Here is a 27,092-nt window from a genome sequence, read left to right as displayed (position 1 = left end):
AGTGATTCAAGAAGTAGAAAGTTTAGATCAGAAAATGGAAAGATTTGAGCAATCAATTCAAGTGATAAAGAAGAAGATTGTTGTCTTTATTAGTGATGATCAATTTTTTAAAAGCCTAGTGAAGAACAATATGTCTCGTGCGAAATTTCTAATAAGAAAGACAAAGCCTTTGAGATAGAGTATGAGTTTTTGGTTGACATGTTTAATGTATGTGAGGCCTATGAGGAGAAGAATGGTGAAGATGTTGATGATCAGCAACTAGAGTCTGAAATGAGGACAATATTAGTTGAATATGAAGTGTTTGCACAACTCATTTCCAAAACTGAATATTTTGCTACTGAAATTCTTGGAAAAAAGAAAGATAAAGGTGTTACAACAGGCATGGGTGCTGGAAACTAAGTGGCAATATTTTGGGAGCCAATATGGTGAGTTCAGCTGTTGTCATTCTGGAATCCTTATGAAAGATAAATAGGAAATAGCAAGAAGAGAAAGGAAGAAGGTTATAACATCAGATTCTATTTGTGATCTTAATGGAACAAGCATGGAAAATTTGGAGAATGAAAAGGAAGTTTATTTAGTCCCTTCAGCTAAGCTTTATGGATCATTTCAGCTGGAGTTACGTTTCTTCCAAGCAAAGGAGGTTTTTTAGGATGACAGAACCATTGCAGTTTCAGTTTCAGATTTTGAGCATTCTTGGGAACAAGAATGCACTCATGGAGGGCGTAATACATATAAGAATCTAGTAGTAGTTAAGAAAAGGGAGTTATATTCTGTTTAGATGTCTGGGGGTTGTTAGTTGTTACAGATCTGTTAGGGAAGAGGGAATTGGTGGGAACAGTTACTTCTAGCTTTCATTAGAAGAATTTGGCCTATAAAAGAAATGGAATAGCTCCAGGATTGTCATTCTAAACTTCTAATCAATATAGATCTAATTTCTCCGCTTCTTCTCTCTTACTTCTCTACTCCTCCCCTTCTTTTCTCTATTTCTTCTCTAATTTCTATTATTCTGTGATGGAGAATCTGGGTATGTGACACTTGGATACCCAATTTTGCTGTGATGGTGGAATGATGTCTTGTTGGAGCAGATGTTTGAGACTCCAATGGTTTGTCTGAAGCAAAAAATTTCTGCCCCAACAAATAGGTGCACCTATGCTGTTTTGCCAAAACAAATGCCATAAGCTCCGCCTCATACGCTGAAAGTGAAAGCAAATGAGGAGACAGTTCTTGACTGAAGTATGCAATTGGTTGAAGACCCTGCATTAAAATGACACACACACCTTTACCAGAAGCATCACATTCTATAATAATTTCTTTCACAAAATCCAGAAGAGCAAGCACAGGAGCTGGAATAATAAAATTTCTTGGAGAATCAAAAGCAGAGTGAGCTTCCGGTGTTCAGTTGATTATTGTGATCGTCTTTTTCTAACAAGGAACCTAAGGATTGAGCAAGTTGGCCATAACTTGCAATGAAGCATAGCCGGTTAATTTCAGGAACCCATGAATTTCTCAAATGGACTTTGGAGTTGGCCACCTTAAGCAGTAGAAATCTTGCCAAGATAATCAATAGATGTCCTGCCAAAAACACACTTGTTAACACTGGCAATAAAGAAATTAGATTGAAGCATATCCACGGTCATACTAAGGTGCTGTAAATTATCCTCCTAAGTGCTGCAATAAACTAAAATATTGTCAATAAATATCAAAATGAGTTTGCCAAGGAATGATTAAAAGAGATCGTTCGTGGCTGATTAAAAGGTGGCTGGTGCATTTGTGAGCCCAAACAACATAACGATGAACTTGTAATGATCAGAATGAGTACAAAATGCTGTCTTGTCTGGCTCACCCACCCAAATTTGATGATAGCCTGATTTCAAATCAGATTTGGAAAAGTAAGCAAGCCATATGTTTCATCAAGAAGCTCTTATATTATCGTGTCAAGGATGGTGATTTTATTTAACTTTCGATATCATACAAATTCTCTAACACCTATCCTTCTTCTTCACCAATGAGACACTAATTGCAAATGGGATGGTATGAGGCCTAATAACACTAGCGTTTAATGTCTCCTCCACTAACCTTTCAATCTCTTTTTTCTGAGCAGGACTATAATGGTAAGGGCGATTGTTGATTGGAGTAGAGTGTGGAATAAGAGGAATAGTATGGTCAAGGGAATGGGATGGAGTCGATTCTGCGATCTCAAAAAAAAAAAAAAATAGGGGCAAATTTGGTGAGGTCTTGCTGCAATGTTGTAATGGAAGTAGAATTGTGGTGGGTTGAAACTTCAAATTGGAGCCAGAGAAGAGCAGTGAAGAGCACATCTGTAGTTTTTAATGGAGAAGTGAGACACTGGTGTTTTTTTTGTAAAGGTGCCAATTGGCAGATTAAGGAACCAATCAATCCAAATATCTTCACAAGCAAAGAAATGGAGAAGTGAATGGAGAAAATGGCAGAAGTTTGATGTTGATAAACTGGAATATGATAATGTTGAAAATGAAAAAAAGCTCTAGTACTATGTTAAAAAAATTAAGAGTTTTGATACCATGTTAAGAAATAAAAAAGCAAAATAAAAAACAAGATGATACTATGTTAGAATTTAGTACAAAAAATAGCTAACTAAAAATTATAAGCATCAAAAATAAAAAAAAATAGAGCGTGTGATTTTTGTATAAAATACTAAATATCTAGCAACATCATCGAATATCAAAAGTTGTAATTCAATTTTAACAAGAAAAATAACTTTAGATTTCATTAATAAAATAGAGTGCGAGAAACTGTTTTTTTCCCTTTTTCTTCTTCATCTTTCTAGCAATATACTATAAAAATACTCATTTTCTCTCTTTTTTACGGTAAGAATCTCTTCCTTTTCCATAAGCAAAGGAGAAGTCTTACAAAGCTAAAACTATCACCTAATACAACTCAAATAAGCAACCTAGTTTTAGCTACAAATAAGGAGATCCACTCCTTTAAAACCAACCTATCACATTTGAAATATTTTCATCTCATTAATTTTAACACTCCATGAGATTTTCACAAATGCAATCTTCAAATTTTTCAACCTCCTCAAAACAAACAAAGTCTTTCATAGATAATTTTACAAATTTCAGCTGTTTATGAACATGTACGTCTCTTCAAATAAATTTTCTATTGTTTATGAACATACAGGTCCTTTCAAGCAAATTTTCGACAGCTTATGAATGTGTTGGTTCCTTCAAACAATTATTCTATAATTTAAAGACATTTCGGTCTGTAACTCTATAGTTTATAGACTTGGCGGTCTCTTTAAAAAAAGTTTTATAGTTTATGGATTTGCGAGTCCCTCTACACAAATTTTTATAACAACCTCTCACTAAAAACACATAAGAAGAACCAACATTTCACAACTTTTCAACTTTGAAAGTGGAGGAAAATAACAAATTTGATAAAAACAAACTTTACTTCAACAAAACACAGCCACAAATGTTTTGAAAAAGATTCCTATCATTTAGGCTCTGATATGACTTTTGAAAATGAAAAATAAGCTTTGATAGCATGTTGAAAAATCAAAAGAAGCTTTAATACCATGTTAAGAAATAAAAAACAAGCTGATACTACTATTTGAATTTAGGCATGAAAAATATCTAGCTAAAAGATAAAATTGTTAACTAAAATTATGAACATCACAAACATAGAAATATATCAGAAGCTAGAATTTCAATTTTAATAAGGACATCATCAAAACTTCAAAATAGCACATCCAATAAGAAAAAAAGATGGTAGAAAATAACTTCAGATTTCATTAATAAATACATAGTACAAAAAACTTGTTTTTTCTTCTTTTTCTTCATCTTTCCAGTCGCTACATAAAATACTCACTTTATCTCTTTTTTACAATAACAATCTCTTTGTTTTTTATAAGCAAAGGAGAAGCCTTACAAAGCTAACAACTATCAACTAATACAACTCAAACAAGCAGCCTAATTTCAGTTACAAATAAGGAGATCTACTCCTTTAAAATCACTCCATCACATTTGAAATATTTTCTCAAAGAGAATGTCATCAATTCCAACAGATACAAATAAGTTCAATAACAGAAAAAAGCAATCATCAATTCCCTTTCCACAACTATGGCTGCAACAATAGGCTTTCCCCCAAGCTTTATGCTAGTAGAAAATACCATAAGAACAATCAGGATCATGCCAATCTCATGCAATTCTCTCTTATTTATAAGCTGGTTCCCTCCTAGGTGTGATTCTCCCTACTGCCACTTTGCCGTTGCCAAATCTTCTAGAATAAACCTGCCATTTGGGCCTTCTCTCATGGCCTTGTTCTCCCTGCCCATCATTGTTACACTTGAGCCTTCCATCTTTAATTTGTTACTACAAATCTCTCATTTTTAAACCATAAAAATCCTCATCTTTAAAATCAGTATGCAATTTAGTAGTAATGATTTGGAGAGTTTGCTACAATTGTTTCCATTATGATATGTGTTTTGGATGTAATTGTCAATTAGTGTATGGGTTTCACCTTTTCTTTCCAATTGCCTTCGCAAAAATGCTTGAGAAGGGATGAATGAGAAAAATATTAAATAGATTCTATAAAAGATTCTATTATATAAAAATTATATTATTTCTTTTTAAAAGTAAAATATTTATTCTTTTGAAGTTCTAAAATTTAAAATTTTAATGGATAACTAGATAGAAAAGGCCAAACTTTTTTCGCCAATTTTTTTGTATCAAGAATATAAACTGTTAGTATTGGAACAATTGTAGCCAAACCTTAAAATTTGTAGCAACTAAATGTAGATTTTAGAGTGCTAAAATATTCCTAGTTCATTTTGTGATCCATAATAAATTGCATTGACTGCGGATTGTCTTTTGGCTCTTTTTTTAGCTAAGTTCAAAATTTTTCAAATTGATTTTAGGGTACTTAAAAGCTGATATGTGATCCAAAATTAGAATGTTTATATATAACTGTAAATTAGAGAAAATATTTGGTGTTTTTGAATATGCCTATTTAAATTTTTATGGAGTAAGAGCAATGATTTAACTAGGCTCTCCATGTGTTTAAACTCATTTTGCGTAGAATAGGTGAACAATACCTACCCGTTGGAAGAGTTTTGCACCACTAGTGGATCATTGTATTGGTAGAGAACTAGGGAGCTTAGCATGCTAGTGAGGTTTGATCGGCCCATTGGTGGAGCATTGCTCAAGAGCACTTAGGGAAGCTCTTAGGCACTAATGCACTACTGATGTGTCTCATGCTTGGTGGTGAGTGTTGCTTGGATTGACCGGGTACTGCATAGGTAGTGTTGTGCCACGAGCCAGTTTAGAGGGACATTAGGGAGTAGCACATGTTAGTGAGGTTTTATAAGCCCATTGCTAGAGCGTTCTGCGTGAGCAACTGGAGGGATTGCCTATACGCCATTGATGTGCCATAGGCTCATTAGGCGTCTTGTGGAGTTGCACATGCTAGCAAGCAAGTGTTGTAGAGTTGCATGCCATTAAGTTTTAGCGCCTAACCATCTGCCTTCTCGAGAGTGCCTTCCATCTGCCACCTTTCGTCCATACATCACCTTGCCTGCACTGGGGTGGTGTTGTACCTTGCTAGGTGTTTAATTGTTCTCTCTTTAGTGTTCGGGAAGGTTTTATTTCCTTTTGTTTAGATTGCAGTAGTTTGTCATTCTGTGATTTTTGGTATTTGAAAATTAAAAAAAGGTAGAAAAGTAAAATAGTGACTGATGGGATTTCTGTGATGATTAAGATCATCAAACACAAGTTGAATAGCTCTAATTATTTTGAGTGGGGCAAGATGGTACGAGTTTACTATGCAACATAGACAAGGATGATTGTCGTACTAGTTATCCACTTTGTGATGATACAAATCAAACATGGTTGAGGGAGGATGCTCAGGTATTTTTGTATATTCGAGACTCTATTTAGAGGTAGCTAATTAGCTTAACCAATCATTATAATTTAAGAAGCTGATGGATTATGTAGATTTCCTATATTTTGGCAAGGGAAATTTTTCTCATATCTATGATTGTGAAAGGTTTTTATTGCTTTGAGAAACAATATATGCTTATCTTATAGATTTCAAAAGGGTTTACAGGGAATTCAATAACTTGTTACCCCTTAGTCTTTATGTAGTTCAACCGGCTCAACGTAAGTAAAGGTTGTTATGAGTTTTCTTACTAGTCTTTCTCCAAAATATGAGATTGTTAAATCTTAGTCTCTCTAGTTCTGAGATATTCTCTTTTCGTGATACTTTCACACGTGTAATTTGTACATAGAATTCTCAAGTCTCACATCTTGTCAAAAACCCTCTTATTAGTCATAATGCTAGTGGATCGAGAAATAGATCAAGAAACAAAGATTGGGTTAATGGTAATAGGAGTAATTAGCATAGTGGGAAGACCACTCCTAATTTTGATTTAGGAGGGAATTGTTTGTTATTATTGTCATGAACCTGGGCATATAAAACACATGTTTGAAACTTCAGAAAAATAATCAACGCCCTCAAATGGGTTATATGGTAGGTTAGCAGCCTACTGTTGCTTTATTGTTGAGAAAATTGTCTTGGTATTTGCAAATGAGTTTGCACAGTTCTTTCAATATCAAGCAACCCTACAGTCTACCAATTCTCCTGTCATTGCAGAGTTAGGTAATTCCACTGCATATCGTTCTTCTTCTTTGTCCAAGTGGATCATTAATTTTGCTGTAAAGATCATGTGAAAGGTAATTCTGATACTTTATCCAACTTTCAGTCGTGTGTAATTTCTTCTTCAATTACTTTAGCTAATGGATGTACTTATTGTGTCTTCGGCGCTGGAATTGCCAACCCAACATCATCATTTTTCTTATTTTCTGTTTTGTGTTTACCCAATTTTTTTATTTTAGGTTTTGTTTGTAAACTTACTCAAGCCCTGAATTTGTCTCTCATATTTTTGTGACTATTTTTTATTTTAGGGTCTTATGACAAAACAAATTATTGGTAGAGATTGTGAGTATGGGGGGTCTCTATCTATCTCTTGCTTTCTCTAATTCTTTCTCCTTTTGAAGTTCACCAGTTGGGACATCCTTCTTAATCTGCCCAACATCATCATAAACATTTAGCATCTCATGTCAATAAACAAGTTTTGTGCCCTTTTAAGTTAGTCTATCTTATGTTTTGGGTCCATATCTTATTGTTTTGAAATCAAGGATGTAAATGTTTTATTATCTTCATTGACAATTATTCTCATGTTACATTGTTATATTATATTTAACAAAGACTTTCTGGATTATTATTTTTTATCCTTTGTGTATTTTGTGTTAAAATTAAAACACAAATCAATACCTCTTATGTGTATATTTTCAGAATTACATGACATAAAATGACATCTTTCACTGGTCCTCTAGTGTTGATACTCTATCCCAAAATAGGGTTGCAAAAAAAAAAAATCGGCATCTCCTTTAGATAGCTCGAGCTTTACTCTTTCATATGGAAGTTTCTAATATATCCTCGGGTTGATGCTATGTGAACAACTTATTTTCTGATTAATCGCATGCCTTTATCTATTTGGGGAGGTGACATCCCATATACCATATAGCTCCTAAATTTTGTTTCCTATTGTACCTCATATATTTAATAGTACTTGTTTTGTGAGAGATATTCGACTATAGGTAACTAAGTTATATTCAAAGTCACTCAAATGTGTATTTCTTTGGATATTTTCATATTAAATAATGGTACATACGATTCTCCTACTTTAAGTCCTTGTATTGTGTTTTCAAATGTTACCTTTTTTGGGTTCGCTCCATTCTTTCTTCTCATCTGGTTATGCAAGTCAAGGGGAGGAAGATGTTTTTAAATTTACGTTGTCTATGCAATGTCTAGTCCACAAAATCTTTCGTCTCTGACGCGGAACCCTATGGCACAAGCCTCAAACCCACACGCACAAGTAGATACGGAATTCAAAGATTTGATAAACCCACCTCCTATGGCACCCCAAACTTAGAGAAGCTGAAACACCAATGATCGAAGGATTTAGATGAGAATCCGACAAATGCCACAACGAATAGTTGATAAGTTAGCCAAGATTCCTGGTGCAATTGATGAAAGCAAATCCTCACTCTCACTCAAAGCAATACACGCCAAAGGCATGAAAGAAATTCTGAAAAGTTTGATTAAAAGCTGCCTCTTACAATTGTTTCTTATCCTTATATAGTAAGGAGAAAAACAAATAAAACCCTAAACACTCTTCTTGGGTTTGACTTAAACACTTAAGGGCCAAGCCCAATCACACACTAAAATAACGCATAAGTATTAAAACATAAGCCCAAAACATGGCCCAACACTCTAAAACTTAAAAGATAAAATATACCCAGAATACAAGCCCAAACAAAACTAAAATAAAACAAGTGTTAAATCATAAAATATAGCAAGTCCATCATAACAAAGCTGAGTCTTCACAAAAGTCTTACTTGATCTTCACTTTAGGCTTCCCTTTGTGTAGTTTTAGCCCATGGGTTTGATTAGGCTCCTTAAGCCTGTGATTGCAAGTGTTGCACCAAATCTGTCCCATATGAGTTGAAGCACACCCCAAATATATATGGATCATATGAATATGATTTTGAACTCCTTTTAGATCCATTTGAATGACATAAGTTTGCTCCACACCATTATTAGAAATTTGCCCTATTGAATCCGTATCATTCTCTCCTTCTTTAGAAAAGATTTGTCCTCAAATCTTGCTGATATTTATGTCAAAAAGGGAAGTTTTAGGAACCCATGTGTCTTCAAAGACCTCCTTTTGAATAGGTGGAAATAGGATAAAACTTTCATCATGAATGTTTTCATCAACAACCTGCACATCAAGAACAAATGAACTAGGCATAAAAATATTAGTCATAGAAAGATCTTGTGGATGTGACCCATTCTCCTCTACAACTTCCAAAACAGTCTCATTCACCTCCTCCACCTCATCAATCACGTGCTCCCCATGTCCCTCATCATTCACAACCTCTTCTATAAGTTCATTGACGGAATTCTCAACAACAACTACATTAGATTCATGCATTACAACTTCCTCTTCAATTTCAATCTCTATGGAAGTTGAGATTGGAACTTTAGGCTCTTCTTTCTCCTTTTCTTTCTCCACCTTCCCTCCTTGAACTAGTCTTGATTCTTTCCCAACCTCTTTACCCTCAAACTCACTCTTTTCTCTCATCTTTTCCGCAGAATTCAAGCTCTCACTCTCCTTTGTGGCCAAGGCCGAAGCCTCCCTCTCCCTCTCCAGCATCTTTATTTGATCAACATATACCTCTTGAGGTGATAAAGGAGCGAGTATAAGCTTCTGTCCTTCATGAGTGAAGGAGTACTTGTTATTGAACCCATCATGTTGCACCTTTCTATCATGTTGCCATGGCCTACCCAACAACATATGGCTTGACTGCATAGGTACCACATCACACAATATCTCATCCTTGTACCTACCAATAGAAAATGGTATAACCACCTGGCGTGTAACCCTAACCTCACCACAATCATTCAACCATTGCAATCTGTATGGCTTAGGGTGTTCAATAGAAGCCAAACCCAATTTCTCCACCATATACACACTAGCCACATTTGTGCAACTACCTCTATCAATAATGAGAGTATACACTTTTCCATTAACCAAACACCTAGTGTGAAATATGTTTTCCCGTTGTTCTAGGCTTTCTTTCTTAACCTGCATATTCAGAGCACGCCTAGCAACAAGCATCTCACAATGTGCAGCAAGCAACACATTATTAACCAACACATCCGAATCATCACAGTCATTATTGCAATTAGGAGTTTTTTGAGGTATTCTTGTAGAAGTGGAAGCTTGTGAGACATTCAAACTCTCCATAGTTTCAGTCAACCTCTCAAGAGTCTTATTGAGCCTTTGTAACTCACCACTGACTGACTTCTTAAAGAGCTTATAATCATTACCCATATTCGATTCACTTCCATCAGTACGATCCACCACATTCTTGTCTTTACTCATCCTACCTTAAATCAACAAAGAACAAAAAGAACTGGCAAATATTGTGTTAAAGAAATACTCAAGTGTTTGCACTCTTACTATTCTTTTGCTGATTCTTCAATTGCACTTCAGAAACTAAGGTCAACCAACCAACCACAAGGTGCGTTTAATGAAACAAAGAAGAAATCCTAAAGAAAGAAGGAAGCGCGCAAAAACTAGAAAGAAGAAACTGACAGTTTGGAAAGTAACACATGAACTAGGTTTTGTGCTACTTGAAAAATATCACCTAGAGTATAGACACAAGCAAACAATATTCCAGCAATGTAAAGGAAGCAAAAGCAAGCTTAAACCAAAAAAGAAACTTAGAAATCAAATAAAAACGAACCTGAACAAAAAATATTGCATTTAATTCACTTCAACGCAAATTAAATATGGATCTACTTAAATCTACCCAAAAAAAGAAAGTATCAAAACCCCACAAATAGAATCAGAAAAGAAAAATGTAAATTTCTCTCAGATCAGAAACATGGACGAAAATTCTGGTGTTAAAAGAAGGATTTGACATCAAATCAATTTAGATGCAATTGCCCTAAATGTGCACTTTAGGAAATAGGCAGAATTTCTTTTATTTCCTAATCTGGATTCGACCAAATTCAAAATTCAAAATTCAAATTGATTCCCATAAATTACTGCAATTAATTAAGATAGGTGAGGCAATATAGATGAAAAAGGAAGCATATCATCAAGGTAAATAAGGCAAAGGCGATGTTTTTTTTTTTTTTGGATTTTGAATTTTTTTTTTTGATGATTAATAATCAAGAAGGTGCAGCCATGGCCACACAAGCTTTCATCGAAAACAAGGAAGAAAATGAAAATTCAAAAAAAATAAAAAATAAAAAAAACTCTAGATTCTAAGATAAATAAGAATTTGCCTCACTTTGGCTCTGATACCAACTGACGCGGAACCCTATGGCACAAGCCTCAAACCCACACGCACAAGTAGATACGGAATCTAAAGATTTGATAAACCCACCTCCTATGGCACCCCAAACTTAGAGAAGTTGAAACACCAATAATCGAAGGATTTAGATGAGAATCCGACAAACGCCACAACGAATAGTTGATAAGTTAGCCAAGATTCCTGGTGCAATTGATGAAAGCAAATCTTCACTCTCACTCAAAGCAATACACGCCAAAGGCATGAAAGAAATTCTGAAAAGTTTGATTAAAAGCTGCCTCTTACAATTGTTTCTTATCCTTATATAGTAAGGAGAAAAACAAATAAAACCCTAAACACTTTTCTTGGGTTTGACTTAAACATTTAAGGCCCAAGCCCAATCACACACTAAAATAACGCATAAGTATTAAAACATAAGCCCAAAACATGGCCCAACACTCTAAAACTTAAAAGATAAAATATACCCAGAATACAAGCCCAAACAAAGCTAAAATAAAACAAGTGTTAAATCATAAAATATAGCAAGTCCATCATAACAAAGCTGAGTCTTCACAAAAGTCTTACTTGATCTTCACTTTAGGCTTCTCTTTGTGTAGTTTTAGCCCATAGGTTTGATTAGGCTCCCTAAGCCTATGATTGCAAGTGTTGCACCAAATCTGTCCCATATGAGTTGAAGCACGCCCCAAATATATATAGATCATATGAATATGATTTTGAACTCCTTTTAGATCCATTTGAATGACATAAGTTTGCTCCACACCATTGTTAGAAATTTGCCCTATTGAATCCGTATCAGTCTCCATCAATCATTAATGCATGTTCAACCTTCTATCAATTCATTTTTATTTTAGGAGATCAATTACTCTCGACTCAAACCTTCCACCACCAGCTTCTTATCTCGATTTTTCTATTGTTCTTCATAAAGGCAAATGTAATTTTACTTGGCCTATTCCATCCTTTATGTCCTATACCTAATTGTCTTGTTGTTGTTGTTGTCTTCTCACTTCAATAGATTCTATTTCTACTCGTAAAACTATTGTGAAAGCTTTGTCTTATCTTGGCTAGTGTGCAACAATGAAAGACAAAATGGTCGCTTAGATGCTAATGATACTTGAAAACTAGTGCCTTTACTTTCAAGTGAGAAAGCTATAGATTATAGATGATATACAAGGTGAAAGTGAATCTAGATAGTTCTATAGATTGTCTAAAGGCCCGCCTTGTTCCTAAAGGCTATGCTACAAAGGTGTGGGGAAAATGGAGCAACACACAACTTCAAGCAAATCTGTCAGAGGCAATCGAGGAGGCACCCAAGGAGTCAACAAGCTCCTCCACCCAAGGTGCTACCTCCACCGAGATTCTTTCCTCATGAAATTTTAAGTATCAAGTGTCTGTTTTCTCACCTTCTCATCTTCTAGCACAACATCCAACTTTGTGACGTTAGATAATGCTCTCACTTCCTATTTTGCTTTTTGAATTATTGGTACGAATAGATACATGACATGTCCAAGTACTTTGTTAATTACTCATCATGTTCAAACCATGATAGTGTTCAAATGGTTAGATGGCTCTTTTATCCCTATTTATAAGACACTTTCTATTATTTGTGCTCCTCGAATTAAGCTTTCTTCAGTTTTTCATTTCCCTCGATTTTCTGTTAATCTTTTATCTGTTAATGCTCTTATCAAAGCAATTAAGTGTAAAATTGAATTCTTTCTTGATCATTGTGTTATTTAGGACCTTCATCCGGCAAGAAGATTGGCAATGGTAGGCTGTGTGATGAGTTATATATGTTGGAAGGGAATTCAGATCTGAGTTAGGCCTTTTTTTGGATAAATAAGGATGTCAACCGGAAAATAATACAGTGTCACATATGGTTAGGACATCTATCTTTTTTTATCTTAGAAAAACTATAGCCTAAGTTATTTTGTAGGACTCAATTTGGTTTCTTATTTTGTGATACTTAGTGAGTATGACAAGTATATTGGAAACTCTTATCCATTGAGCAATAATAAAAATTCAATTTCTTTTGTGATTATTTATTCTAATGTGTAAGGACCAACACAAACTGTCTCACTATTTGGTAGTCGTTGGATTGTTACTTTTATTGATTGTTGTACTCGGATTACTTAGATCTATTTGCTAAAGACCAAGAGCAATGTGTTTTATTGCTTTCAATTATTTCACAACATGATTTGCACAAGGCCCATCAAGATTGGAGAGTAGCTAGGAGATAGTTTTATAAAAGCCCTGAATGGAGCTTTAGTTGATTATATCTGTAACAAGCTGGATTGATTAATATCTCTTCTCCAGCTTCGGGATAGAATTACAGATACAGGAAGTTGTATGCTAGAAAACAATAGTTAGAGGATAGAGCTTGTATGGATTCCTAATTAGTTTGTTTTAATCCTAGGAAGTAATTGTCTATAAATTTGTGCATAATCTCTTGATAAAATACACTGAATTTTCTCCTATTCTGATAAACAAGTAAATAAGCCGGTTATCTTGGATGTTAATATAAGGAAATGTGGAGGAACCAGTTGTTATCACTAAACTTTCTTATATAAAAGAACGTATTTAACATCTTATACTTTGCAAATGCTTTGAAGTTCTACTTGAATAAATCTAATAACAATCATGATAATTTTCTATTCTTTTCCAATTTTGATTGTAGATTGGAAAGCATGGTTTAATTATTGAGTTCATTGATCCTAACAGCAATATGAGGCGAAGCGCCACATATTTACCTGAGGTGGCTGCCCATGAAGGTAAGCCTTGTTCCCACATTTGGGACTATTACTCATAGTTGTTGAAGTGGTGAATAAATTTTCATTGTTTCTTAAAACTCAGTATATATTTATCATTATAACAGTGAACCATTGTGGTCGGAATGACTTTGAACATGAAAAGAAGTTTATGATATCTCTCTTCTTGCTTTCTGCTCTTCCCCATCTTTTTGTTTCTTAATTGTTCTTTAACATGCATAGATGAGAGGACGAGAAGAGAGAAGGGGAAAACTGTTTTGGGCGGCTCACTAAGCATGCAAGCTATAGTTTAAAATTCCAATATTGTTGCAAGTCAAATTTTCTTATTGAAGTTGACAAGCATATGGTTTTAATGATTTTGTTGCAGTCGTAATTGAGGTTGAGTGATGTTTAATAGACAAACTAGAAGTAATTTTTAACTGATGAATGAAAAACGCTGGGTCTAAATTCTTGAACCTTTTCAGACTTGCGTTCTTGCTCAATCCTAACCCAATATGATATAAGGAAATTTTATATTATTAATTTTTGAGCTGGGCATTATACAAACAGTATTCTCCATCCTTGCCCGTATTAGAGGTTGTCGGCCACCACTAGGCTAGTCCAAGTAGGACAGCTTTTGGGTTTTTGGTGACTCAAGCTAGGCGGGATTGTGATGAGCTCTAATTGGAAATGAAATAATCCTATTTAATATAAATGTTTCAATTATTTTCACATTTTGTGTTGGTGATCAAGCATAAAATGCACTAGTTGGTAGTATCCTAAATTTTGGAATAGTTACATGTTTAGTACTAGTAGAAAATTCAATAAAGTATTAATGACCTTTTTGCTCTTTAAATTTACCTTTTAAGGATTAAAACAAGTTAATGATGTTTATAAGTGTAATAATCTAGTCTAACTCATCAGGAAATTGTTTTTTTTATTTTCTATTTGGTCCCGCAACTTGGGCAAAATTAAGAAGGAAAGAAAGAAAGAGGGGAAGAAGAAGAAAGCAGGGAGAAAATTAAGACAAAGAAATGCCACATCAAAATCCTAAAAATTGAAAAAAAAAAAAAAAAAAGGAAGAGCTGCAGATAATGGATTCTACCAGGTTCTATTGGGAGGATATGAACCAATGTTTCTTTATAATCTGTGTTTATTAGCTCATGAGTGATTTGTTCTTGGCATGTGGCCCCTGATACCTGATTTTTCCGCAATATTTTACTCGGTCCTTAATGCAAGTTATTAAAGAAATTGCAATTACAAAAATTTTGGGCAAGATGTCAAGCATTTCATTCATGCAGGTGAGCACTTGGACTTGCGTATATATTGGGCATAATATGCCTTCCACTCCATGCATTAGTGCTTTAACCAATGATAAAAGTTTATATTTACCTTTGACTCGCAAAGATTGTCTTTCCTGTCTCAAATTGTAGGCCACTTTTCCTTCTCATATGTTTCAAATTTTAAACCATTCTCTTTGAAATAGTAATTTATTCATTAGCTTCTTAATTATACTTATTAATATGCATTAGAAAAGTAAAATTTATTAATTTTAAGAATAATTTTACTAATGGAACAATATGAATAGAATGTATCAGAAAAATAATATAAAATTTATTATTTTCGTATTAATTGCATTTTCTTAATTCATATGAAAATAACTATCCGCTTATGGGATGAAGAGAGTATTAAATTTGATTAAGTTGGTATGTTTATAATTAAGTTTGTTAAGTTAAATTGAGTTTGTATGTTTATAATTTTGTAATATTTGGTTCAGGTTGGACAAAAGTGGAAGCAATCGACTCGCTAATGCATAAAGCGGGTTACACTGGCCATATCACCGAGTCACTTCGGAAGTCTATACAGTTGACACGTTATCAGAGCACGTTATTTACTATGACCTATAGTGACTATGTCTCATATGTGAAGGCAACCAGGGGTGCAGCTCCGTCTATTAATGGGGTTAAGCCCAGCAATCATTGATATTTAAACAAGCTTTTGCTTAATTAGCAAGCTTTGTTTGCCATTATCAAAGAATTATTTCAAAAAGACACCGGGGTTGGAATAGATTTGTTCGTGTTCCAACGCAAACTGCTTCAATGTCTGGTATGAACATTCTATGTCATTCTTCAAATTCATTTGATTTTGAAGAAGCAAAAAAAGGAACCCACCGAATGGTGGAACCCATATTTATGTGTATTATGTAATATTCGTATTGGAAGGCTCACTGAAAATTTGAAATTTACCAATGTGTTTGTTTATGGTGACTTTCTATTGCTTTTTATTGCCAGATTGATACTTGGTTATCATTTTTTTTTTCTAAAAAAAAAAAAAAAAACTAGTAAGTCACCGTGTTTGATGCCATGATGCTCTTTGACTATTTCTCTCGAGTTTTTTACAATTATATACATTTTCGTCATTAAAGTTTTTTCTATTGTTATTAAATATTTTTAAAAAGCTAGAATTAAATAATATATTGTTAAAAATAGGATAAAATTATAAAGTATAATATGATTGAAGGATTAAATAGTAGGTTTTTTTTATTTTTTTTTTCGCCCCTCCGCTTCATGATGTGTTGCAGTCTTTTTTCATTTTCATAATACCAGTCTAACAGTAGAGATGATAAGCTAATTGTTGGTCCATTCAATATGAGGTCTATCTATCTGTTTTCCTCTCTCAGCATGTCTTCTTCTTCTTGGTGGATTTGATTCAAACCAATTAGTAAAGAAAATTGCAAACCTCATATTCAACTTTTTAGGCGAAAATTTGAACTTTGGCTGCATTAATTATGGTATTTATTAATTGGATTTGAGTTTAAATTTAATTAAAACGTAACGAAAAATGTACCTTGGTAATAATCCAAATCTATATTTAGATCTAAGAGATAAAAAATGAGAATCGGGTATTGCAATTGTTCCGATTTAATCGTTTAATTTGCCTTTTTCAAATGTCAAATAATTGGCAGGTACCTAAATAGATTTAAAACTTTTTCTCATCGGCTCATAATTGATGATTTCTTTTTATTTAAATCATATTATCCTTCAATATTTTTTAATTATAAAATTTTCAACTAAAAATATTATATTCTGAAATCTCAAAAAATAAGGAGAAGATGCAATATCAATCTGTTAACCTTCAAATGACTAATGAAAAAATGATTGGTCGATTAAAAGTCAAATTGAAATTTACTAGTATACAAATACCTTAATGCAAATTAATTCTCAATGTAATAGAGATTCAAGATAAAGCCAAATGTTGAAGAGGAGTATAAAACTCAAGATGTTTTTCATTTAGAAAATAATTGTTCATCTCATTTTTTGAGAGGGTAGTTATATTTTTTTAAATTCTTTAAATATGAACAATCAAATTAGATCTTAAACTTGAATCTTACATCAAAATAAATAAGTTTAATATTTAAAACGGTCTAAAATTAAACTATTTAAATAAGTTTAAGGGTTATATATATATATATATATATATATATATAAAAGAAACTAAAATCCATACTATCAAAACAAGTTCAAATAACTAATTTAAGTCTTATTACATAAGGAATATCTTAATTAACTAAAATACAGATCATACATAAAAAAATATACTTAATGGGCTACTCAAAACTTTACTCTTTCAACTTAAAATAATCGATTAAATATAAATTGAATCCTTTTATATATTCAGCCCAGTGTAGAATCGTAAATAAATCAAATTATTCATAAGTTATTCAAGATTCAACTTAATAAAAAGTCAATCGAATTCGATTAATTTTTTAAATGAGTCAAGCTCGAACTCTATTTTTAAGTTCGTTTATTTGAATTTTATAGTATTTGAATCGTTAAATTTCATAAACTCAATTCGTTTTTAGATTTATGAATAAATTCGCAAGCGGTTTCATTGAGCAAACTCAGAAACATATTTAATAATAGGTTCTTATCTATAAAACTCATCGATCGACTATTTTTTAAAGATTTATATTATTTTTATATTTTATAAATTTGTAGTTATATTTATTTAAATTTTATTTTTTAAATAATAATGTATTATTTTAAATTATAATATAATCATTATAAAATAATATATTTATAGAATATGATTATTTATAATTTAAATCTAAATTGTAGTATGAAAACTTAATATTATTATGATATAGAACATAAATTTAAAGTATCAAATAATAAATGTATTCTAAAAATAAAATAATAATTGTTATATAATATTATAAAGACTCTCTTAATCATAATATAAGTAGTAATTATCAATTTCTAATATATATTTACATTATTTTTATATATTTTTTAATATAAAACTTCAAAAGATCAAGTTATAATAAATTATATAATTATTACTATTACTCTATATATTTCTCTTCTTTCTTTAAATCATTTTTTATGAGCTTTAATTTTAAAGAAATTAAGAGTCAAGTTTTATTTAATTTAATTTTTAAATACTAAATACTTTATTAATTTTCAAAATGTATAAAACATTTATTTAGAATGTTTTAAAATCATTTATTCATATAAATTTAAATTAAGATATTTTAATGAAAAAATATTTTATTTATTTAAAATATCTTAAAATCATAAGATACTCTTACCTTCAAATATTTTCTAAAAAAAAAACTTTAAAAGTATGTTAAAAAGAAAGTATTAATAAATGTTAAATAAAATACATTTTGATAAATTATAAAATTGCAATAATTAATTATATATAATATATTAAGAAAAAATTATTAATATAAAATAAACTAAATAAATATTTTTTAAAAAATAAATTAAATATATTTTTATAGAAGTTTTCCTTCTCCATAAAAAGATAATTCCTCTCTCTCCTTATCATGATTACATGTCCTATGCATGTTATGATACTTGTGGATTTTTAGAGTTTAAAATATTTTAATTATAGTAAAAAATATATTTAGTTAAATTTATTTTTAAATAATTTTTTAAATTGAATTTATAATTTGAATTTAATTTTTTAAATCGAGCTCAAATATAAATTTACTGTGAGCTGAGCTCAAATAGAATTTAAATTCATTTAATATTTTATGAGTCGAATTCCACCTTAGAATTCGATTTAAATTCAAATTTGAGATTTTTTCTTATAAATAAATTTGAGTTTTATACGATTTAATAAATGAATTCGTTTCTTCTAATATTTATCAATATAAATTTGAAGCCATTTTTTAAATTTTTTAGCTTTCAATTTTATAATTAATTTTTAAAATAATACTAACTCTTCTTTTACTCCTCTTTTTTACTACTCATATTTGTATCCACATCATTAATAAATTTAAATATATATTAATAAATTATTTATATTTATAAATAAATATAAATATTATTAAATATAATTAATGTTATTTATCTTTTTATAATAAAAGCTCAAGATATATATATTAAAAAAACAAATTGTATTTTATTAACCATCATATTTTTAAATCTTGTATATATTATTATTCATTTTAGTACTATTACTTTTAATAATAAAAAATAAAGTAATTAATGGATTTAAATGTATTAATTTTTAATAATATTGTGGCTTCATAGTTAAGCTAACAATTAATTTATATTTTTAATTGGAAATTTGCAATATAAATATATAAATAACGTTTTAATTTTTTTTAAGTTTTATAATTTTATAAAGAAATATAATTATACTTTCTTAAATTACTTATGGTATATTACATACATAAAAAGAATAACTTTTGGTTAATACTACTAATAATAAAATATAAAAATAATTGAAATTTTAAATAAAATATGTATTTAGCCTATTTAAATATTTTATAATTTACCATTTTCAAATAATTTTAAAATATTATAACACATAAATTTTATTATGTAAAATAATTAATAATGAAAAATTATATATGCTGAAAAATTAATCAAATTCTTTAGGTTATAAATAAGGAAATTTAATTTATTATTGAACATCAATATTTTTTAGGTAAAATGAAAAATATGGAATTATTAATTTAAATATTCTTATTGAATTAGTATAAATTTAAGCAATAAACTATTTATTATACCTACAACTCATACTATAATAGGATAAATAGATATTAATAATAATTTTAATAAAAGATATTTTTATTTTTAAAATAAAAAATTATATTTCACTATTATATTCTATTTATCTATATTTTTTATAATTACATACTATACTATACATAAAAGTAAAAGAAGAGATTACTTAAAATACCATTAGCTATGGGTTGTATTGAATAAAGTAATAGTTTTAATTGTTTGATATCCTATATGCATTTGATTTATTAAATTAATAATTTTTAATTGGTTTAAACAAATTTTATTTTTTATTATGTCTCTAAAATACACACGGGCGTGCACACACACACATATATATATATATATATTTTATTTTTCAATACTATTCTTAAATAATTATTTATATTTTTAATTTTTATAAATTAATTTTATTTTTGACAAAAAAATATATTTTTTTTTATGTTGAATGATATTAACTATCTATTATATCTATAATATATAAAATATATTAATGTGGGAAGAAGGAAGAATAATGAATTTGTCAAAAATATTCCACTCAAATATAAAATTATAAATTTATTTTTTTATTTTATTTTAAAAAATAAAATTTTTAAAAATTATATTAGTATTTAACAAAAATATTAAAAAGTTATATTGACATTTAATTCTAAAAATTAAAATTTTAATTATAATTTAAAATAACATTAAAATTTTCTGCAACTTTTTTTACTATTATACAGCGCTAAAATTTTTTATGCAAGTTATAGGATGAAATTTTCGTCCAAATAATTGTTTAATAAGAATAAAATCTTTATGAATAACGATATTTTATTATATTAATAAATACTAATAATTGATTATAAAAATTGTCATATCTTTCAATTATAAATAACTAACTTTAAAGTTAAATATTTTATGTAAAATAAACATATAAAATTATTAATTTTAAAATTTAATATATTAAGATAAACTTAACAATTAATACTGATGACTGCCGGGTTTCACCATCCCGTTACAAGGCCGGGCTCATAATGACAGTCTCCATCTGAAAGCCTCTAAGTCTCCAGAATGAGCCGGCTTAGTCCGTTCGGCCTTAAGATCAGACCTCTCTTGGGCCTTAATCTCAATCTCTCCTTCCAGCCCGGTCAAGAGAGGAAGAGGTAATCAGCCCATTCGCCTAGTAGGTCCGTCTGTGGTAACGAAGGAGATCTTTTCATCGCCGGAGTTCCGTTCTTAAAAAACACCCACTGAGATCCGCAATGGCCAACCATAACGAGAACAACATTGCTAATACCCCCAACGACCTGAGCTCTGCCCAAAAGGGGCAATAGTTCTCTTTTTCCAGTCCCACAACTCCCAATAGCCAAACACCAATCCCTTTTAATCCCTCACCGAGCTTGGTGGGGTATGTGCCCGGAACCACCCTATCTAACCAGAACCTCCAAACCATGGCCCTCCAACTACAAAACACCGCCCACTGGCTGGGGCAGATGATGCAGCAAATGGGCCTCAATACCCCAGTGAATGTGTTGTCTGTAGTAGAAGAACCCCGAACCAACGAACCCCAGCCTATCTTTAACCACCCCCAAACAAACAGCAGAGAAACCGGAGAAAGGGGTAGAAGAGCCGAGGAAGAAGAAGAACTTGAAGCCAGAATTCATGGAAGAAGGGTGAGGGAGTTGATAGAAAATGACGAGGCAGACAGTTATTCTACCAGGACAACCGGGAGGACGGAAGGTGAAGTGTGGGAGGAGGAATATCGTCTGGAGAAGAGACCCAGACAAGAGGAAGAATGTGTGGATCAGAAACTGCAGAGAATGAGGGAACAACTCCTAACCGAACTGGGGGCGAAGGACCCCAAACAGGCCCTCTTACCCGCATCCTCGCCCTTCTCGAAATGGGTACAGCAGGAAACTATCCCCAAGAAGTTCATGATGCCACCTATGGTGGCATATGACGGAGCTGGAAATCCAAGGGACCATGTCCCTAACTACAAGACCTTCATGGAGCTGCAGACCTTATCAGATGCCTTGATGTGCAAGGTATTCCCTACAACGCTCACAGGGCCAGCACGAGCGTGGTTCAACAGCCTGGAGGCCTGAAGCATCCGGAGTTTTGGAGATTTAGCCAATATCTTCATCAGCCGATTAGGCAGGATGATGCCTTAGTGACGAGCAGATTTGCAAAAGAGTCAACAGATAGGGGAAAAGCCCCAGAAGAAAGGAGGCCGGAAAGGCATGAGAAGAAGCAAAGCAAGAGACCTGAGGCATACAGACATCCCTGGGACTAAAGGGACCAGAGAGCACTCCCCCCTCAGGTTCCAGAACAAAGATCATTTCCTCCGCGAGTACCAGAGACCTTGACCCCTCTCAACGCCTCCAGAGCCGAGGTGCTCATGGCAGTCCAGAATAGAGAACTTCTCCAATGGCCTAAACCAATGAGAGTTGAAGCGAGTCAGTGAGACCCTGACAAATACTGCTAGTACCATCGTACACACGGACATGACACTAATAATTGCTATCAGCTGATTAATGAAATCGAGAGGCTAATAAAAAGGGGGCACCTCAGGAATTTTGTGAAAAAACCAGAGGGAGAAAGGCCTCAGCAGAATCTTACAACAGAAAGACCCAAGAGGGCGGCTGCAGGACCAGTGAATGATGGCTCCAGTGGAACCATCAATATGATCGTTTGAGGGACAGGGGGTCGGATGAGCAGGAGAGGAAAGAAGAGAGGACGGGACGGGGAAGGTAGCAGTGCCGAGGTCATGCAAGTATCAGAGCATTCCCCAATGGTCATCTCTTTCTCCTCAGAAGACGCTCAGGGCATTCAGATGCCACACGAAGACGCCCTTATCATTGAAGCTATCATCCACAACTACCAGGTCAGGAAGGTTCTTGTTGACAATGGAAGCAAGGTGAACCTATTGCCATACAAGGTCTTCCAACAAATGAAAATATTTGAAGAGCAGATGGTACGAGATCAGGCCCCAGTGAAGGGAATCGGAGGAGTACCGGTACCTGTGGAGGGAAAAGTGAAACTGGCTCTGACCCTCGGGGAAGCTCCTACAGCGCGAACTCACTATGCGATGTTCTTGATAGTGAAACTTCCCCTGTACTACAATGCCATATTGGGACGGCTAGTCCTGTATGATTTCGAGGTGGTGACCAGTATCAGGTACTTGGCCATGAAATTCCCAACGGAAGTAGGAGTGGGAGTGGTAAAAGGAAGTCAGGAGGAGGCAAGAGCAGTATACTTGGCCACGGTATAGGAGCCAAGCTCGGCAAGGGAAGGGTTCGACTCCGAAGTCCTAGAAGTCCGAGACGAGAAGAAGGAGGCTAGAACGGAGCCAGTTGGAGAGTTGGAAACCTTCTCCCTATCAGAGTCAGAGGCAGGTAAGGTCTTCAGTATCAATGCTGGCTTATCCGACGAACAGAAAACCGAAGCCATGGCTCTAATATGAGATCATGCATCAAGTTTCACTTGGAAGCCGTTTGACATGCCTGGGATAGACCCGGAGGTGATGACTCACAAGTTGAACGTCTTCCCAGAAGCCAGGCCGGTGAAGCAGAAGAAGAGGGTGGTAGGAAGAGAAAAGCAGCAGGTCACTAGGGAGGAGGTACAAAAGCTGGAGAAAGCAAGGTTTATTAGAGAAGTTATGTACCCGCAATGGCTAGCAAATCCTATATTAGTCAAAAAAGCCAATGGCAAATATAGGATGTGTATAGATTTTACTGACCTCAACCAGACATGCCCCAAAGATTGTTATCCCCTCCCTGATATTAATAAAATGGTCGATTCTATGGCTGGTTTTGATTACATGTCGTCTCTGGATGCAATGTCTGGCTACCACGAAATCCCAATGGACAGGTCGGATGAGGAGAAGACCTCGTTCATAACAGAAGATGGGACCTATTGTTATTAGGCTATACCCTTTGGGCTAAAGAACGCCGGTGCCACATACCAAAGACTAATGAATAAAATTTTCAAAGAACAGATCGGTAGGAATGTCGAAGTGTACATGGACGACATGGTTGTGAAAAGCCCAACTTTCCAGCAACACTTGGTAGATCTGAGGGAGGTATTTGAGGTGCTAGAGCGATACATAATGAGGCTGAATCCGGCAAAGTACGCTTTCTTCATTAGAGGAGGAAAGTTCCTGGGGTACATGGTGAGTGGGAAAGGCATTGAGCCCAACCCCGAGAAGGTAGACGCCATACTGAAAATGCCTAAGCCGACCTCTGTAAGGGACGTCCAAAGGCTTACTGGAAGGGTGGTAGCGCTCAACCGATTCATGTCGAAGTCGGCCGAAAGATGCTTGCCATTCTTCAAGAAGCTAAGGAAACTTCCGAACTTTGAATGGACCAAAGACTGTCAAGAAGCCTTCAAAGAGCTCAAGTGCTATCTTAGCTCGTCGCATGTGCTTAGTAGTCCGTTGGAAGGGGAAGAGTTTCTGATCTACTTGGCAGCCTCAGAGCAAGCTGTTAGCGCCGTGCTGTTGAGAGTGGAAGAAGGAGAGTAGAAACCAGCGTTCTACGTCAGCAAGGTACTCAAAGATGCTGAAATAAGATATTTAAACATGAAAAAAATAGCGTATGCTTTGTTGCTGGCAGTCAGGAAGTTTAGGGTTTACCTAGAAAGTCACCAAGGAGTAGTAATGACAGATCAGCCACTGAAGAAGATCCTTCACAAACCGGAGACTTCAGGTCGGATGCTTGCTTGGTCCATTGAGATTAGCCCTTACTGCTTAGAATACCGACCTCGAACCACCATAAAATCTCAAGCCCTTGCTGACTTCATAGCGGAGTGCTCTTTCAACGAAAAACAAACAGAACCGGGTGAACCATCTTCGGAAGCATTGGAAGGCGAGAGAGAAGGGCGCCCCCACAAGAGTTCAGATGGAAGTTGTACGTGGATGGGGTATCCGGGACTGGAGGCAGTGGTGCAGGAATAATGTTGAAAGGCCCTGAAGGATTCAAAGTTTGCTACGCTCTGTGCCTAGAATTTAGTGCCTCTAACAATGTAGCAGAATACGAGGCCCTAATAAATGGGATGTTGATCGCGATGGAAGTGGGGGTGACGGACCTCGAGGTAAATAGCGACTCCCAGCTAGTGGTCAATCAGATAACGGGGGCATATCAGGCAAGAAACCCGACCATGCAGAACTACTTGACAAGGGTGAAGGCCATAGAAACTGAGCTCGGAAGATAGGGAATCATGGTAAAATATTAGAGAATACCTCGGGAAGAAAATGAGGAGGCAGACATGCTAAGTAGATTGACTAGGGAAGAGCTGGAGCAGCTCCCAGATGAGGTGTATGTATAATACATTAACATCCCTGCCTTTGAAAAAGCAAACACCATGATGGAAGTCAGAGAAAGCCAGAACTGGATGACCCCATACCTAGAATATTTAGAGAGGGGAAAGCTTCCGGAAGACAAAACCGAGGCAAAGAGAATTGCAGCCCGAGCCGCTAACTACTAAGCAGTGAGAGGGACCTTATACCGAAGAGGAAAGTCTAGTCCCTGGCTTCGATGTGTAAGCCCGGAGGAGGCTGCGAGGGTGATAGAGGAAATACACTAAGGAATATGTGGAGCTCATGAAGGAGCTGGGACCTTGGCAAACAAAATATTCAGACAAGGGTACTACTGGCCCACCGTCAAAAGGGAGGCCGAGGAGTTCGTTCGTAGGTGTGATGTGTGCCAGAGGTTTGCCAATGCCATTAATATACCAGCCACCCCTCAGTCCAGTATATCTAGCCCATGGCCGTTCTCACAGTGGGGCATAGATATCCTGGGGCCTTTTCCCAAGACCACGGGACAGATGAAGTTTGTAGTAGTGGCTGTGGAGTACTTCTCAAAATAGCTAGAGGTAGAGGCAATCCCCACAATTACAGCTAAAAAGATGATAGATTTTGACGCGGAACCCTATGGCACAAGCCTCAAACCCACACGCACAAGTAGATATAGAATCCAAAGATTTGATAAACCCACCTCCTATGGCACCCCACACTTAGAGAAGCTGAAACACCAATGATCGAAGGATTTAGATGAGAATCTGACAAACGCCACAACGAATAGTTGATAAGTAAGTCAAGATTCCTGATGCGATTGATGAAAGCAAATCCTCACTCTCACTCAAAGCAATACATGCCAAAGGCATGAAAATAATTCTGAAATTTTGATTAAAAGCTGCCTCTTACAATTGTTTCTTATCCTTATATAGTAAGGAGAAAAACAAATAAAACCCTAAGACACTCTTCTTGGACCTGACTTAAACACATAAGGTCCAAGCCCAATCACACACTAAAATAACACATAAGTATTAAAACATAAGCCCAAAACATGGCCCAACACTCTAAAACTTAAAAGATAAAGTATGGCCAGAATACAAGCCCAAACAAAGCTAAAATAAAACAAGTGTTAAATAATAAAAATATAGCAAGCCCATCATAACAAAGCTGAATCTTCACAAAAGTCTTACTTGATCTTCACTTTAGGCTTCACTTTAGGCTTCCCTTTGTGTAGTTTTAGCCCGTAGGTTTGATTAGGCTCCCTAAGCCTATGATTGCAAGTGTTGCACCAAATATGTCCCATATGAGTTGAAGCACGCCCCAAATATATATAGATCATATGAATATGATTTTGAACTCCTTTTAGATCCATTTGAATGACATAAGTTTGCTCCACACCATTGTTAGAAATTTGCCTTATTGGATCTGTATCAGATTTTGTCTGGGGCAATATTATATGCAGGTTTGGGATACCAAAAGTGCTCATATCGGATAATGGCAGACAGTTTGACTGTAAGACCTTCAAGGAATTCACAGCGAACATAGGCATATGGCACAAATTCTCCTCGGTGGCCCACCCTCAAACCAACGGCCAAACAGAGGTCACTAACAGAGCTATCCTCTAGGAATTGAAGAAGCGACTGGATGGAGCAAAGGCAAATTGGGCAGATGAACTCAATAGCATCCTGTGGGCACTCCGAACTACCCCTAGGGCGTCCACCAAAGAGACACCTTTTGCACTCGCGTTTGGCACGGAAGCTGTAGTTCCGGTTGAGCTGCAAGTCCCTACTCATAGGGTCCAATTCAATAGCGAGAGCACTAACGATGACAAGTTGAGAAGTAACTTAGATGCCCTGGAAGAAGTCAGAGAAGAAGCTTAAGTCTGCACGGCCGCATACCAACAGAGGGCAGCTCATTACTACAATCAACGAATCAGAGAAAGAAGTCTGAAGGTAGGAGACCTAGCATTGAGAAACTTGGAAGCCACGGGTAAAAGAGCTGCCGTGGGAAAGCTGGCATCGATCTGGGAGGGCCTGTTCAGAATAGTCAAAGTGGTCAAACCAGGGGTGTATCTGTAATACCCGGCTAGACCCCGGCATTGGAATTCCCACTTTTTGGCGGAATCTCAGAT

At 34.4% G+C, this 27,092-nt stretch overlaps 1 protein-coding gene across 3 annotated transcripts in view; it reads left to right on the top strand.

Moving 5' to 3' along the window:
- LOC110605997 (uncharacterized protein At2g38710) overlaps positions 1 to 15,959 on the top strand; it is a 28,760-nt gene extending 12,801 nt beyond the window's left edge. Inside the window, exons 5-7 of one of the 3 annotated variants that reach the window (XR_006349437.1) lie at positions 12,158 to 12,265; positions 12,663 to 12,801; positions 13,600 to 13,693. Coding sequence is in view for 2 of the 3 variants with exons in the window: in XM_043953387.1 (XP_043809322.1) it covers positions 12,158 to 12,265; positions 13,600 to 13,693; positions 15,447 to 15,652 (408 nt within the window). In the remaining variant the exon portion in view is untranslated. Of the gene's footprint in view, positions 1 to 12,157; positions 12,266 to 12,662; positions 12,802 to 13,599; positions 13,694 to 15,446 lie in introns of those variants that run through there. The other 2 variants (XM_043953387.1, XM_021744703.2) reach the window with 2 other exon arrangements.
- The last annotated feature ends 11,133 nt before the right edge of the window (positions 15,960 to 27,092 follow it).

This window comes from Manihot esculenta, chromosome 18 (assembly GCF_001659605.2).
Source record: "Manihot esculenta cultivar AM560-2 chromosome 18, M.esculenta_v8, whole genome shotgun sequence".
NCBI lineage: Eukaryota > Viridiplantae > Streptophyta > Magnoliopsida > Malpighiales > Euphorbiaceae > Manihot > Manihot esculenta.
The sequence above is the reverse complement of the archived record's forward strand: the minus strand, read 5'-3'. Positions and strand labels throughout refer to the sequence as shown.